The sequence below is a fragment of the Pelecanus crispus genome, chromosome 10 (genome assembly GCF_030463565.1).
Source record: "Pelecanus crispus isolate bPelCri1 chromosome 10, bPelCri1.pri, whole genome shotgun sequence".
NCBI lineage: Eukaryota > Metazoa > Chordata > Aves > Pelecaniformes > Pelecanidae > Pelecanus > Pelecanus crispus.
Window position 1 is genome coordinate 1,498,890 of NC_134652.1, and position 15,914 is coordinate 1,514,803.

The window sequence follows — 15,914 nt, forward strand, 5'->3', positions numbered from 1 at the left end:
TTCCATTTTATTTGCTTCGTAAATCACATTGTTCCTTTGACATACAGTAAATCAGCTGCTACACAGAGAGCGCTGAGCTAACGATAAGATCTATTGCATCAAAGTGCCAGCACAATTCTCGATAATTCGGCCAGCGGGTCATCAGACAGAGGTTCACATTTGATCACCAGCCCACATCGGTAAGAACAGATCTGCTATTTCGCTTCTCCTGCTGTTTGCTTTGGTGAGAGAGCCAGCAGAGGACCTGACCCAAGGCTGGCTGCAGAAGGTAGCAGGACTCCTTCTTGCAGGACTCCTTCTTGCAAGACTCCCTTCTTGCAAGACTCCGTTCTTGCAAGACTCCGTTCTTGCAGGACTCCCTTCTTGCAAGACTCCCTTCTTGCAAGACTCCGTTCTTGCAGGACTCCCTTCTTGCAGGACTCCTTCTTGCAGGACTCCCTTTTTGCAAGACTCCCTTCTTGCAGGACTCCCTTCTTGCAGGACTCCCTTCTTGCAGGACTCCCTTCTTGCAGGACTCCCTTCTTGCAAGACTCCCTTCTTGCAAGACTCCCTTCTTGCAAGACTCCCTTCTTGCAGGACTCCCTTCTTGCAGGACTCCCTTCTTGCAGGACTCCTTCTTGCAAGACTCCCTTCTTGCAAGACTCCCTTCTTGCAGGACTCCCTTCTTGCAGGACTCCCTTTTTGCAAGACTCCCTTCTTGCAGGACTCCCTTCTTGCAGGACTCCCTTCTTGCAGGACTCCCTTTTTGCAAGACTCCCTTCTTGCAGGACTCCTTCTTGCAGGACTCCCTTCTTGCAAGACTCCCTTCTTGCAAGACTCCCTTCTTGCAGGACTCCCTTCTTGCAGGACTCCCTTCTTGCAGGACTCCCTTCTTGCAGGACTCCCTTCTTTCTCTCGTGCACGTTTGCACAACCCCTGTGCAGTGCTTCCAGCCAGAACCTGCGTCAGCAGATTTAGGAGCTCTGGGCTCTGCAAGCTGCTGTTGCACTTTTATTTACCTTTCGTTGGGGTATAATGAAACTGCTTAAAACTGCTGAAGTCAAATTCTTACTCGGGCGATGCTCTGCTTGTACCCTCTACAAAAGAAAACCAGTCTTCAGAGAAGCTTAGGTTTTCTGGGTTTTCTTGACAGCATGGCAGAAGGGCTCTGTCCCGCCCCGCTCCCAGCAGGAGCATCTCCCGCAGCCTCCCTGGGCAGCCTGCCCCGGTGTCCGACCAGCCTCACAGTAAAAAAGCTTTTTATTACGCTTAGATGGATTTCCCTGCATTTCAGGTTGTGCCCGTTCCCTCTTCTCCTTTCAGTGGGTACCACAGTTGTACAAAACCCTCTCGCCGCCCTAGCGCTTTTGAGATTTGCGGGCTTCCAGGGTCGTGCTAGTAGGCTGCCCATATGTGTCCATCTGCGTAGGAAGCAACACAGTTTGTTGTGCAGATTGCTGTATTATTTGCTGCAGAAAATTGCATTCTTTGCTGTCATTTTTGCCATGAGAAAAAAGTCCGCGTGATTTGCAGCATCGTTTTCAATTGCGTAAGGAGGACTGAAGGACAGAGGGGCTCTTCTGGTGCGCGGCTGGTGGAGTACTGTACTGTATTTCTCAGTTTCGCCTTGAAAAAGCTCTTTGTGTGTGCTCGAAATTGGATTGGGCCTTTCATGGATCATGTCACAGAATAGAATTTGCTATTACGATGTAAAAGTCACTGTCATTCTGTGAAGAACACCAATTTGATATCTCTCCAATCACTAGTAATACAGCATCATTTTAGGATAAATGTAAGTGTAATTATTTGTTGAAGGAAGATAATACGCTAGAGCTCATTACATACTGATCTAATTCATGTGCTTGGAAAGAAAAGGGTGTTTTCCTGTTGAAATTTCAAACTAAGTATTATTCTGTAGCGGGGAAAATTGCATCAGTAGAAAATGCAGTCATGCCTAGTAGGAGGCTAAAACTCAAATCGCCTTACTTTCATTATCCTCACTTGAACCTTGTGATCATTTTTAGACTCCTGATCTTTCCAGAAAGAGCCTTAATTTGTACTGAACTCATTCGTTGCGCAAAGCGTTAAGAAACAGCAGGATGGACCCAGAGCAGAAGTCTGATTTTGAGGCCTGAGCTGGCCAGTTTCTCTGAAGCGGGGAGTTTCGTATCCCCATCTCAAATCCCATCACCCTCCTGGAGCAGACTCCTTCCTACCCTTGAGGTTTCCATCTCATCAACCTCTCCGTGAAGATGCTGAGGGCCCACGGGGGCAAACCTCCAGCCCTCCGAACAGTGGGGAAGCAGGCGTTTGCTTCCCGCGCTGTGAGAGTGCAGTTAATGGTCTCTGATAAAATTGTGTAGGTATTTATCTGGTGTGAAACAGTTCAGCTCCAGCGATGACGTCGGTTATGTAGGATTGCACGGGAGGAGAGCATCGCTCCTACACCGCTGCCACTTTATGGTTGCGACTTGCAGTAAACTCTCCTTCGTTCCTGAATCGGGCACAGCGCTGCTGCAGTACGTGCCTTTATCCAGGGGGGCTGGTAGGCAAAGGCACTCCGGCAGCACGTAGAAATACCCATTTATTCTAATCGGGTGCAATCTTGGAAAAAGGCTGGCAGGATAAATGCAGACCCCCTGGCACTGACAAAGGGCGGGTTCTTCGCTGATGCCTTATTGCAGCTTTGCGCATGCGATGCATTGCCCAGGTACTTCCCTTAGGAGCGAGCTCGTGGGGTGCAGGGGAACATAAAATAAAGATTAGTGTTGACTTTCAAGTTTGGGGGTGTCGTGGTTCAGCCCCAGCCCCAGCTCAGCACCACGCAGCTGCTCGCTGCCCCTGCCCCGATGGGATGGGGAGAGAATCGGAGGAGTGAGAGTGAGAAACACTCCTGGGCTGACATAAGAACAGTTTAAGAATTGAAATAAAATAAAGTAAAATAATAATAATAATATAATAATAATAGTAATACTAATATCCAAAGCAAGTGCTGCCCAACGCAATTACTCCCCACCCGCCGACTGATGCCCAGCCAGTTCCCAGCAGCGATCGCTGCTCCCCGGCCAACCCCCCCAGTTTCTATACTGCCCATGACGCCGGATGGGATGGAATGGCCCTTGGGGCAGTTGGGGTCAGCTCTCCTGGCTGTGCCCCCTCCCAGCTCCTTGTGCCCCTGGCAGAGCAGGGGAAGCTGGAAAGCCCTTGCCTGGCATAAGCAGCGCTGAGCAACAACTAAACCATCAGCGTGTGATCAGCGTTATTCTCCTCCTAAATCCAAACCACAGCACTGTGCCTGCTCCTGGGAAGAAAATTAACTCTGTCCCAGCCCAAACCAGGACAGGGGGGCACAAAAACAGGGAAGAAAAGTAAACCAAGATGAGTCTCTTCAGTCACTCCTTTAAAGTCTCCGCTCCTTGACCAGTTTTATATAAAGCTGTCACTTTTCCGTAGCATGAAATATGGCATAGTATTTTGCTGCTGAGTTCCTCCTTGATTGCGCCGATAGCCCATCCTTCCATGTAACGAGCTGTCGGAGGTCCCTTGGCAGGGCTCTGCAGCCCCGTGGTTTAATAAGGGTTTAATAAGGTTTAATAAGGGGCTGCGGGTTCGGGTCACTTCTCAGCTGTCAGCGTCCGCTCCCCGGCTGCTCCGGGCACGCGGTCCTGCCGTCCTGGAGGATTTTCTAGAGAGGGTTAAAAATCCCCTCCCGAGTCGACAATTACTGAACTATTTTCTGTCTTACCTTGTTAAAGAACAGAAGATTCCCAAGCTGCTGACCAGGGGAAGGCTGAAACGGAGGAGAAAAACGAGGAAACGTCAGCACCTCAGATCACGCCTCCCCTCGAAGAGCGCATCACTCATTTCCGAGACATGCTTCTGGAGAGAGGGGTAAGAAATGCGCTTGCTTTCTTTAGCATAACTCATTTATGAAAGCAGGGCATCGCCTAGGAGCGCCACAGGAATCATTTGATAACTATGACTTAGCGGTCAAAGGAAGAATTATGGAGAGGGGCTTTTCTGTCTTTAACCGTGTAGGCTTTGTGGTGCTTTGCCGTGGCTTTTCTTCTGGCTGTGCAGAACCGGCAGCACTTTGCAGGTGCAGGAGTGATGGATTTAAACTAAAGAATAGATTTAGACTGGATATAAGGAAGAAATGTTTTACAGTGAGGGCGGTGAGGCACTGGAAGGGGTTGCCCAGAGAGGCGGTGGAGGCCCCATCCCCAGAACCATCCCAGGCCAGGCTGGACGGGGCTCTGAGCACCCTGGGCTGGTTAAAGCTGTCCCTGGCACTGCAGGGGCTGGGCTGGGGGGGCTCTGAAGGGCCCTGCCCACCCAAACCATTCCGTGATTCTGTGAAATTCCTGTAGACAGACCCAAAGATAAGCAGAAGGGGCAGTTCCTCCAGTGTGGAGCAGTGGCTCAGCAGGGCACGGGGACCGTAGCCACACACCATCCCGGGGGTCCCACACGGACCCCAGAAGTGTTCCTTACACGGTGAACAAAGGATGGAAGACGTGTCATGTGTATCACCTGAAAGACAGCACCAGGCTCAGAAATGTCCCTGGCTTTTTTCTGGCATGGGAGAGGTTTCGTCACCACGCACTCCAGTGATTCCAGCAGTGGGAAGCCAGATTCACTTACTGGCCACCCAAAATCTGCCCAGTCTGTTAGGAGAGGAGGCATTGGAGTCTCAGGAGGGGTAAGAAAGCCTGCGCTTTTCCCTGGACTTCCTTGGCTGTCCTTGGGCTTCCTTGAGCAGAGCTGGTGGTTCCGGCTGAGGATCCGGAGCGCGGGATGCTCAGGGCTTTGGGACGAACGGGGACAGGAGGAGGTGGCCCCGTGGTTTAATAAGGGTTTAATAAGGTTTAATAAGGGGCTGCGGGTTCGGGTCACTTCTCAGCTGTCAGCGTCCGCTCCCCGGCTGCTCCGGGCACGCGGTCCTGCCGTCCTGGAGGATTTTCTAGAGAGGGTTAAAAATCCCCTCCCGAGTCGACAATTACGCGTCCCGGGCAGCGCAGACCTGGCGGCCACGGAGCTGGTCCAGGTTACGGCAGGCTCGGAGGTACTGCAGCCATTTCACCGTGACCTACTCAAGATTACGAGTCGATAGGTGGAGCATAAATTCAATTTGCAGGTAGAGTCCATCAGCGCTATGAGCCTCGTGACCCGTGCGAAATATGAATTACAGATTGCGTAATAGCATTCGGTGACGGATTTTGTAAAGAGCTTCAGCTTGATTTTTGTCTTCTGTGGTAGCACTTGCAAACCTGTGTTGAACTGGCCACGTAAAGATTACCGTCAACATGAGGAATTCTGGGTACCGTTACTTATAAACCTAAAATCACCTCCACAAAAGTTCTTCTTGCAGTGCCCCTTCTTCCAGACAACTGAGGATCTTGAGCGTGAATGGAATTAATAAGCTTACCAGGTTTAGGTCCTAATCCTGCAAATGTAAATGGGTGTATAATGGAGCAGCGTATGCAGATTTTCTACCTCCTTCCAACACTCTGCAAATATGTATTCTGTAGTAGTTCATGTAATTTCTGCAAAGAAAAAAAATCCAAGGTGTCTGTTGTTAGGCAGTAAAGCCTCTAAAATTTATTACTAGTAATCAGCAGACTTTAGATAATTAGAGCTTCAGAAGCTCAACAGTAAATTACCTCCATGCCAGACCTGCTTTATTAAATACATTTTGTTATTTATGCTTTAAAAAATGCAGAAGTGCCATAAATGGATACTGGTTGAAGACTTCTGATGGCATATTTGAAGTCAGGGGGCTATAGGTCAAAATTTGAAAGTATTAGGGATGTTCTATAATAGGATTCCTCAAGTGTTTCCAGCGTAAGTGTCAGACTTGCTCACAAAAATAAGGAATTCAGGAAATTTACTGTTTGGTTTTGCTACTATTTAAAAATGTGTAGATAATAGGTTACTGTGCTTTCACGCTGAACATGTGTTAAATGCCCAGACAAGCCGCTGGTTAGCACCAGCTAGTTGGCATTGCTTGAAATGCAGCGAGGCCATTCGTGTTATTTTAAACTGATTATTTACTGAACGTCTCCTGCCGTTTTCTCATCATGTTGTTATTTCTCAAGAAGTTACTTGATGGCGTTACAAAGAGCTTGAACCAGGTGGAGTTCTTCAGCGTAGTTCTGAATCTCCCTACATAAATTATATTAACAGAAGAATATTTATTATAACATTTAAAAAAATATGTGATTTCTGGTGTAGCTCCAAGACAATGGCACTGTTCCTAAGTCTGTGGCAAGTTTTCCTATGTAAAAATGTAATCTCTGATCTCCTCCTGGAAGTTTAAAAGTTTCCACAAAATCCTGAGGGGAAGGGGAAAATTCAAGCCTCTTCCTGGCTCCCTCACAGCCACGGCATCAAAATGTCCACGTTCTACAGCCTGCATTTCTGGGAAAGTCTTGTGTTTGCAGGGATGCTGTCAGCGAAACGAGGCTTTTTTAAAGGATTCCAAATGGTGGTTTTTTTCCTCAGGATTTTACTTTCTTAATACTGGGGAGAAGAAAAGGGGGTTTGGGGGGGTCCTAAGCCCCACCTTCCCATCTCAAAACAATTCTTGCAGCTTCAGCGTTGTCATAAAGAATAAATTAAAAAAAAAATACAAACAAATAAAGGGGTTTGGGGTGTTTTTTTTCCCCAGCCTGTTTTTCAGACAGACCCAAAGTGCCCCTTTCGCCTCTACAACTCCCTGACAGGAGGGGGCAGGGAGGGGGTGTTGGGCTCTTCTCCCAAGTAGTTAGTGATAGGACGAGAGGAAATGGGCTCAAGCTGTGCCAGGGGAGGTTTAGATTGGCTATTAGGAAAAATTTCTTCATGGAAAGGGTGGTCAAGCATTGGAACAGGCTGCCCAGAGAGGTGGGGGAGTCCCCATCCCTGGAAGTGTTCAAAAAACGGGCAGAGGTGGCACTTGGGGACATGGTTCAGTCTGGTCTACCCTTGACTGGTTTGGTGTGGGCTTGGTAGTGTAGGTTAATGGTTGGACTGGGTGATCTTAAAGGGCTTTTCCAACCTAAACGATTCTATGATTCTATGATTCTAGAAGGACAGGCCACTGACTCCCACTTTTTAATACCTTTCAATGGCATCGTCGGTGGGGTCGGGGTGCTGGGAGGGTGTCAGAGCCAGCAGCAGGCGATGGCGCGGGGAAGGGGTCCCAGCTCGGCGCAGGGTGGTCCTGGCCGCCGCCCCCGGGTGCCTCCTCTCAGCCCTTTGCCACTCCGTCCTTCTTGCTGGTTTTTGCGTGTTGTCCGGGGTGGACATCGTTCTCGGCCATCACAGCATCTCCTGAAAGCCGGGAATCCTTTGCTGATGAAGATAAATGCATCCGCTGAAAATACCAGGCGCTTCACCTTTCTGTTCTTATAAATCTTTCAGTCAAAGCCAAAATCCCAACCTACCATCGTTGCTGGGCTTCCAGAGTGAATTAAGAATAAAATCAGCTATTCAGATAGATGTCCTTTCACTTCTCAACATACTGCTCAAACTCAATATGTTGAATTTTTGTGATTTTTTTTTTTTTTTTTCCCCCCTGTACTTTGCACTCTGTTTAAGAGCGGGAGTTGAGAACTGGAAACCCACAACAAGCCCAGATCTCTCTTCTCCTTTTTGTCTGTGGCGATACTGGGCCACAGAGGTCATTACTTATTCTGGGAAGAGATGCCACCCCCACCACCCCCGGTGCATGTGTTCCCTGGTTCAATGTCCCATGGTAGGGAAGACGACCACAATACAGTACCCGTTGGGAGATTAGTCAGAGTATTAATATTTTATATGCATTTGCAGAGCTTCAAAATGAGTATCCTGAACAGCGTATGACATGTGTAGGTAGGGTAAAATTATAATTAAATAGGTAAAATTATAAATATCGGTAGCCAACCAACATTTTAGGTGTATGTCTGCAGTATGCAAAACTAAGTAATTACTAAAAAAACCTTATGGACAGGAACAGAACCGCAAGCTGCGAGAAGACGATGCTTGGAGCAGCCCTGCATCGCTGCGCAGCCGGAAAGTTAGCCTGAACCTCGACGTTCCCGAGCTTCCAGTGCTAACTGCTCTAAAAGGAAACCCAGTCCATTTAAACCCACTTTGCTTCATCAGAGCTTTCCTGCTGGAGTGTTAATTACTCTGTCTTAATTATACTTCACATACTTAATTTTTTTAGTGAATTTACTCTTCTTTGTAATTAGATGGAGTGATTAGAATATTTTATGTTACTCCAGAGTTTTCTGTAACAAACTAATTAACAGTGATGTACAAGGTACCGAAATGAGGGGGGGATTTCAGTCCTACGCTCGCATTCCGTAAAAGCCCCGGGCAAGGGGGACTGGGCAAGTGAGGGACCTGCTCGGATTCCTGGCGGTCCTTACCGCCCGCTCACCGTAAAGAGGTTTCGGAGAAAACGGAGGAGCCTCTGTCGGAGCGTGGTACTCTCATGTGGTGTGACTGCAGGAATGCGAGTGATGCACGGGCTTTGGGCGGACACGCAGGGTCCCACTCCGGAGAGCGGGTTCAGCGGGAAGGGGAGAAGCCTTGACAGGGAGGAGATGCGGCAGCCGTGCTGTTGGAGGGGAGCGGCACATTTGCTGCAAAAACACGGTGCTTTGGAGATGTTCGCTGTTAGGTCTCCAGTGTGTGCATGCCCAGCCAGCCTCCTTTGGGTTATAATTTAAGTTTTGGAGAGGAGGGGAGTTAAAGCTGAGATAATTGCTTAAATGGAAATTGATGCTTCTGTTGTACAAAGGGGATAATAAAATGGCATTTTCCTTCCTGCTACAGATTCTTTCCGTCAAAAATGTGGAATGAGCGTCTCGCAGATACTCACTGAGATGTCCTAGAGCAAATCAATACTAATGGTGTGGGGGCGACCAGAGCATTGCCAGAAACAGATTAAAATTCAACTTCCAACTGCTCTGAGGCATCCTTTAGAGGGTTCATTAGCTTTCTGAACTGCTCTTTCGCTTCACCTTGGAACATTTTCTTCTTTCACATCGTTATTAAAATTCCTTAATGCAACTGTGTTTGTGTACTTCACAGGTTTCAGCGTTTTCTACGTGGGAAAAAGAGCTACACAAAATAGTATTTGATCCACGCTACCTTCTACTAAATTCAGAAGAGCGTAAACAGGTGAGCATTACCTTCAGCGTAGCTTCTGGTTGGTAGCAAACATCTCCCAGATTAACCGTAATAACAGAATAATTATCTTCGTAGAAGAGAAAGAATTGCGTAAAATGAAAATTTCTTTTTTTGAGTTTTTCAGTGAGAGTCGCAGTTTAGACTGCTCATAAGGAAGCACTGTCTCCTTTGAAAAGCAAGGGGTGACAAGTGAGTTTGTGCATGGAGACGAGCTGTGGTCTCTTGGGTTGTGGGAACAACTCCTGCTGCGTCTGGGAAACTGGGCTGTAGGAAGGGAAATGGCCCTAAGGTAACGTTTCCACTCTGAATTATTTAAATATTGTAGAGAGACTGCTTCATTTTTATTACTTAGAATATTTTCTAGGAGTTTGGCAGTATTTACTGCTATATTTTGCAATAACTAAACTTGCTAGACATAAATGGATAGAGCACTGTGGCTATGCTGGTATCTGTTTGAATGGATTTAGTTTTTTATTTTTTTCCGGCAAGCTGCAAAGGGAAGTGGCCTTTTTGCTGCCTTATTTATTTGGGCCTTAATTATCACTAGGGATCGAACAGGACCCGAGGGCTGCAGATTAGTCTAAAAAATTTAGGAGATGCAAGGACGTTGCAGAGAAGGTGAACACTTCTGTTCTGTAGTTATTTCTCTTCCTTACCAGTCTTTTGTCATCCTGGAGAAGGAAGAATTTTGAATGTGGAATTGTCCATTTTTTTAAATAAATGCAATGAAAAATGTACTTATTCCTATTCCATTGCACTGGGGCCCATATTGTCTTGTGATTCTCTGGAGAGCTTCCTGTAAGTATTTACTGTGGGACTGGGCACATACATCTTCATTTACTCCGATATTTTCTTTCCTAAGAAAAAAAGTGAAATAAAATAGTAAGGAAATAGGGGAATGAAAATGTAAGAGAAACTGCTAGAATGGAAAATACTGCTAGACAGGAGACTCAGCAGGGAGTTTTGTACGTATTTCAGGGAATCGGCAAGGACAAAACCTAGACCTTGGTGAGTCAGTCAAGATACATTACTTCTTTCATTTTATCAGCCTTGGAGATGATATAATAAAAATACATCATGAATACTCATAACGTAATGTGCTTGAAGCGCTGCTGAGGGGGACCTTGTTTGTGGGGTATATTTAATACTCAAGGAAAGGGTTGTGAAAAGCAAGTAGTTGGCAGTCCTGCAGGTAGAAACCCGTAGTCAGGTAGAGGTTGGCTCTGAAGTGACAGTAATGCCGGCTCAGGGCTAAGGTGGACGAGGGTGATCAGCGGCTGCTCTTCTGCAAAACAGGGTTAAAACCAGTAAGCTTGGGCGCACGTGCCAGGTGTGTAATATATTTTAGCTACTAAGCCTGAGGTTGAGATTTCTAGACATTCATTGTGAGTAGTGGCATTTAATTCGACCCCATTTTCCTCCAAGAAGTAGTTTCTTTAAGTTTCTTTCCTTTAAGAAGAGAGTTAGACTCAAACAAGAGTAGATGCCTGATTTAATGAAAGTACTTCTTGAAGTGCAACTCAGATTAGTAGGAGACATTATTTACGTTTATGGAAACATTTACCTTCACGGATGCTGACTGTGTGACCTGAATAGCGAGCGTCTGAGTACTTTCTAAATTATGCAAATGAATTTTTATGGCGGGGGGTGAGGGTAGAGGTGAAAAATGGCTCACAATGAAAGTGAGGAATGAATGAATGAAGGGGTGAATGAACGAAGGAACGAAGGAATGAAGGAAGGAGTGCCGGAGCATGGCTGGCTGTACTGCAGTTTTCTTCGTTCCGCGGTCAGGCAGGTAGGTTGGAAAGGACAGGGGAAGCGTTTTGACTGTGACCTGCAGGCGTCTGAGGGAACTTGCTCTTGACTTGAACTTGTGTTGAGGTGGGTTTGACTTCCAGGAGTGCAAGCTCTGCTGTTGGTGGGTGTCCTTACGCCGCCCGAGGAACGCAACGAGCTGTATTGAACATCTGCGGTTTGCTCCGCTTACTTACCAGTATTTTCCAAGGGGTTATTAACAGTTTAAAGATGCCACTATGTTTAAGCAAGGAACGGTGAAGGGTAAAGGAGCAAGTGTATTAAAATAATGAGCTATCTGTTAATTTTGATTTATTACCTTACCTTGCCATAATGGCTTCACTGATACCAGAAAGGCAAGCAATAACAGTGTCACCTACTTTATTTTTCTGTCTCCTCTTACACTCAACTTAGGCAATTGCATAATTTATGTATATATACATGTATATAGTATAATATGTTCAGATTTCCTAGGTTTTTTGTAGTACCCCTTTCATGGCCATTTTTTGATGTTTACTTTTCCAGTGCTGTTTCTTCCCTTTTCCACATCCACATACTGTACTAAATACCACTTGTAATTTGGTTAATTTAGCTTTCATGACATGTAGATTTGCACCTGTGCATCCTCATGGCTGATGAGAAAACAACCGTGGTAGTAACCGTAGTAATCGTGTTTAATGTCTGTAATTTGTGGTGGAATGGATGGTGAATATGGAAAGCTAATAGCATTTTGGGGAGCAGCTCCTTTTATTCAGTGACTTAGTGCGCTACACTTTTTAGGGCGTGAAACCAGCAGGGCCAGATTTTTGGTATTAAAAATATGGTTAAAGCAGTTGGTAGAATTTTGTGACATAGTGAACACTTTAACTCCTTTTCAAGACACCAGAAATCCTGATGCTGAGTGCCCTGCTGCATCTTTAGCTGCCCAACACTGGTATAGGAAGGTTGTCGACCCTTCCAAACACATTAAAGCTTTCGGGTGTATGTGTACAAAGGATCATGTGTAAGCTTGTGGGTTTTGACAGCTGATTTGAAAGGCCTTCAGGCTTTTTTGGGGGTAACCTACGGAATATTGATGTTTAGCTTTATAGACGTTTTCAGGAATTCCAGCAAGTTGGGAAAGACGCAAGGTCCAAACTAAATAAATGCAGTCAGTTGTACAGATGTACAAAAATAATCCTATAGGCATGAAAATGCGAGCAAGACACTGAAGGCAGGAAATTTTGATTTGTGTTGCATTTGATGTTTGAATGAGGATGTTATCTGTCCAAATTATACCTTTTTCCAGCTACTTATTTTGTGAGAACATGATCAGTGCTGCACGTAGCGGATTCAGCTGCATGCGAGCCAACCTATACTGAGGGCAGATAAGAACTGTAGGTTGTGAGATTGACAGCCCTTTGATCAAGCATAAATAACATAAAGGCTTTGTTAATAAATGCTCTATCTTGTTTCCCTTTCTTGGAAAGATATTTGAACAGTTTGTCAAGACCAGGATCAGAGAAGAGTACAAAGAAAAGAAAAATAAATTGTTGCTAGCCAAAGAAGAATTTAAAAAGCTCCTTGAAGAATCCAAGTTATCGCCAAGGTATGGCATTGCCTTATGAAGATTTGTTCAGATAAGCTTTCTCATTTAGCCTGTGCTTATCAGCCCCGGAACACCGTAACACTGAACGTACTCTTTATAGCAAGCTCGTACAACCATTGTTACAAAGCTGTGTTGACATTTCTTCCCTAATGTTTTAAAATATTTTGTTATATTACTGGGAAAGGGAACGTACTGTTTCTCTCTCTGTTCCTTTCTCTCTCTCTCTGTCATTAAGAATGTGTAATATTTTGCATAACACATTTATTTCATATGCATATATATGGTATAATTATAGAACACATACACATCTATATTAGCTATATAAAATCAGTACCTGAATGTTAAGTCTCATTTATATTAGGCATGTTAAGTCTAATTTATATTAGGCATACAGGTGTAACTAGTGAAAAACTGTATTTAGGTTTGGTTTTTGATGGAAGAGAAACATAATTTAGCAAAGTTAGTATTAATGCCACATCACTAAATTAAAAGAAAGCATGCAATGCAATGATTTATTTTTCTACATTGATTTTTAAGTAGTGGATCCAAAACTACACAATGGCGAACGCAGTGCTTAGGATGGCACTTGCTCATTTGTATGTTATATGAAAATAAAGAGATTTATATATTATAAGTCTGGTTAAATTGTTGGAACTAAGAAATTACAGTTTTCTCTGCTACAATATGCAGGTCATTGTACAGCACTTCCTGCCTGGACACATAGATACAAACAACACAGCAGGCTCTATGGAAGTAATAATTACAAGAAGTGTTTTTACAACAAAACTGAGAATATTCTGGGCTAATGTAGCAGCTAAACACTGGTTCCAGCAGTGACGTTTTCAGTCTGCAAGGGCAAAATCACGCTGGCCTACAGGACAGAGAACATTTTACCGGTTCATGTTTTTGTTGAGCTGACTGTGAGACCACAGCATCAGAGAAACTCATTTACCAGCAATAGTCTCTGGCTTGGTTGTGATATGCAATCAAATGCCATGTTTGCGTTGGGAAATGCTGGACCTGACGATGAAATCCTCAGGCAAGGCTGCCTGTGGATTTCAATTGCATTGCGCCCATCACTCAAAGTCACAATTACTTTTTTGCTGTTTTTGGAAAAGATCAAACCAGCGTGGTGTTTCATCAAGGTGTCGTGTTCTACTGACAGTCAAAGTTCATTTGTCTGCAATTAGACACGGGTGTGGTGTTCTGCTCTATTATAGGTTAATTATTGAAATACTGGCCATAAGTACCAGCAGGCATAGATTAAAACCGCAGTAACCTGGGCTGCAGCAAATACTGCGTTAATGATTCAAAATTGTCCTGTCAGCTATCACCCAGATTTTTCTAAATCAAAAAATGGAAGTTAGCTGTTGCAGGCTGATCCGTGAGTCCAAAGCCTGGGCGGTTCTGGCACGGTCTTGCCTCCCTCGTCCCAGGGCTACCGTCATGTTCTTGCCAAATATTCCCCAGATTCACCCAGTTTTAGGGTCTGTATGAAAAGTGAAGTGAGAGCCAGGTCAAAGAGTCCGAGTGTGGAGCTCAGTGGCAGCTTTAAAATGTCTCTCTTTTCTGCAGAACAACGTTTAAAGAATTTGCAGAGAAATATGGAAGAGATCAGCGGTTTCGCCTTGTTCAGAAGAAGAAGGACCAAGAGCATTTTTTCAATCAGTTCATACTTATTCTTAAAAAGAGGGACAAAGAAAACAGAATAAGGCTACGGAAAATGAGATAAAACCTCCTGAAACTGGCAATAAATACACAAGTCATTGCTGTGACTGCAGTAAGAAATTCAAATGAAGGGTAAAGCGTTTGGGGTTAAACTTGCGACAGCTTGGCGAGGAAGCGGATATCCCTGAGAAAAACTTTCTCTAGATGGAGTTTATTGAACATGTATTGAATTTATGACAGTTGTTCTGCAGGAATCTGAAGGATATTTTGTTCTCAAAAAATTAATGTTTCATATTGAAGCTCTCTTTTGTACAACATCCAGAGTTTGATGCATTTCTAATTGCCATGATATGTCAATCCCTTAATTGTTTTAATTATGCAAATTACTTGTAATATACACAAATTATGAATCCAATGCAGATTTGTAATTAAGCAGAAGCAGATGCCATCCATAACAATCTCAAGATATTTTCATCATTTAGGGGAATTATCTGAAGCAATCTTTCGGCAACTTTCTGCATTAACATAAAGTGTTTAGAGATACGGTGGTACGCAGGAATTCATTACCCGGTGTTCATACGTCTCTGTCCCGTTCTCTGAGTAGTAGTAATAAGATATTAGTTGTTAATCTCAGTGAAGAGTGTGAAAATCTTGACGTATGTTCCATAGGAAAACTAAGTTTCAGAAATCGCTTTCTACTTACCATGAACGGTGCTCTCCGGCACACAGGCGATACCAACACTTCTCCGTCAGAGTTCCTAGAAGGAAGTTCTTTTGTAAAACCATCACAGTATGAGTTCAGTTATGTTCCTGTATGTGCAAAGTCTGCATGAAATTTTTCTCATCATATTTGTATAAATAAATATTTAACTTTTTTAATTAATAAACATTTTAAGCCAATTTTCAGGGGGTTTTAAGTTTCTAAACTTTTTGAAATATTGGGTAAAATAGTGCAGGTCTCGTGTTTTTTCACTTGGGAGGTAGAAAACCAGAGAGAGCTCCTACCGCTCCCGATCTGTATGCAAATTCCACTAAAATCAATTGGAGTTCCGAGCATATTGAGGGCAAAATAGTCACTCTGACCACGAAGGTAGGATGTCGTGGCTAGAGAGAATCAGCACGGCTGAGGTGAACATCAGTATATCCCTTCTTTATGCTGAAGGAAAGACACACTCTCCTCTGTCTGTGATCATAGTCATTTCCTCAGTTGACCTACGTTTTAAGTTATTACCCATTAGATTTATAGATTCCTATTTGGTAGGAGTGATTTTGATATTTTCCCCAACTAATGGTAATTTTTCTTTAGGTGCGTGCTGGATATTTTTTATAATCAAGGAAATAAAGGGTATTTTCTAATGCTTTGGAAAAATGAACTCAGAGTAACTCAAAGAAGAGTACTTAACGTAAGATGTGTGCTAGAAAGTATGAAGAGTTTCAAACTTCCACATGAAAAAAATTGTCCTTTTTTTTTTTTTTCCATGAGAGCAAGACCTGACCCAAAGTTGCTGTTGATGCGAGCGAGGAAACGTGTTGCTGTGTCGGAGTTACCAGGTTAAACAGATGCTGGCAGCTTTGTCTCACCTCTGCAAGTGAGGGTTATGCTTCAGGACCGAGCGAGCTGGAGTGCGAGCCGGTAGATGTGATTTGATTTTACGTGGCTTTTGAGACTTGTGATAGCCACTCACCTACAACTTTATTTAACAATTATTTTTGCATCACTGGA

General features: G+C 44.3%; 1 protein-coding gene across 1 annotated transcript in view; it reads left to right on the forward strand.

The window, feature by feature from the left end:
• The window catches only part of TCERG1L (transcription elongation regulator 1 like), a 102,407-nt gene extending 88,152 nt beyond the window's left edge, over positions 1–14,255 (forward strand). Inside the window, exons 10-13 of the mRNA XM_075717914.1 lie at positions 3,735–3,870; positions 9,043–9,132; positions 12,405–12,523; positions 14,099–14,255. Coding sequence (XP_075574029.1) covers positions 3,735–3,870; positions 9,043–9,132; positions 12,405–12,523; positions 14,099–14,255 — 502 coding nt within the window. The remainder of the gene's footprint in view (positions 1–3,734; positions 3,871–9,042; positions 9,133–12,404; positions 12,524–14,098) is intronic.
• The last annotated feature ends 1,659 nt before the right edge of the window (positions 14,256–15,914 follow it).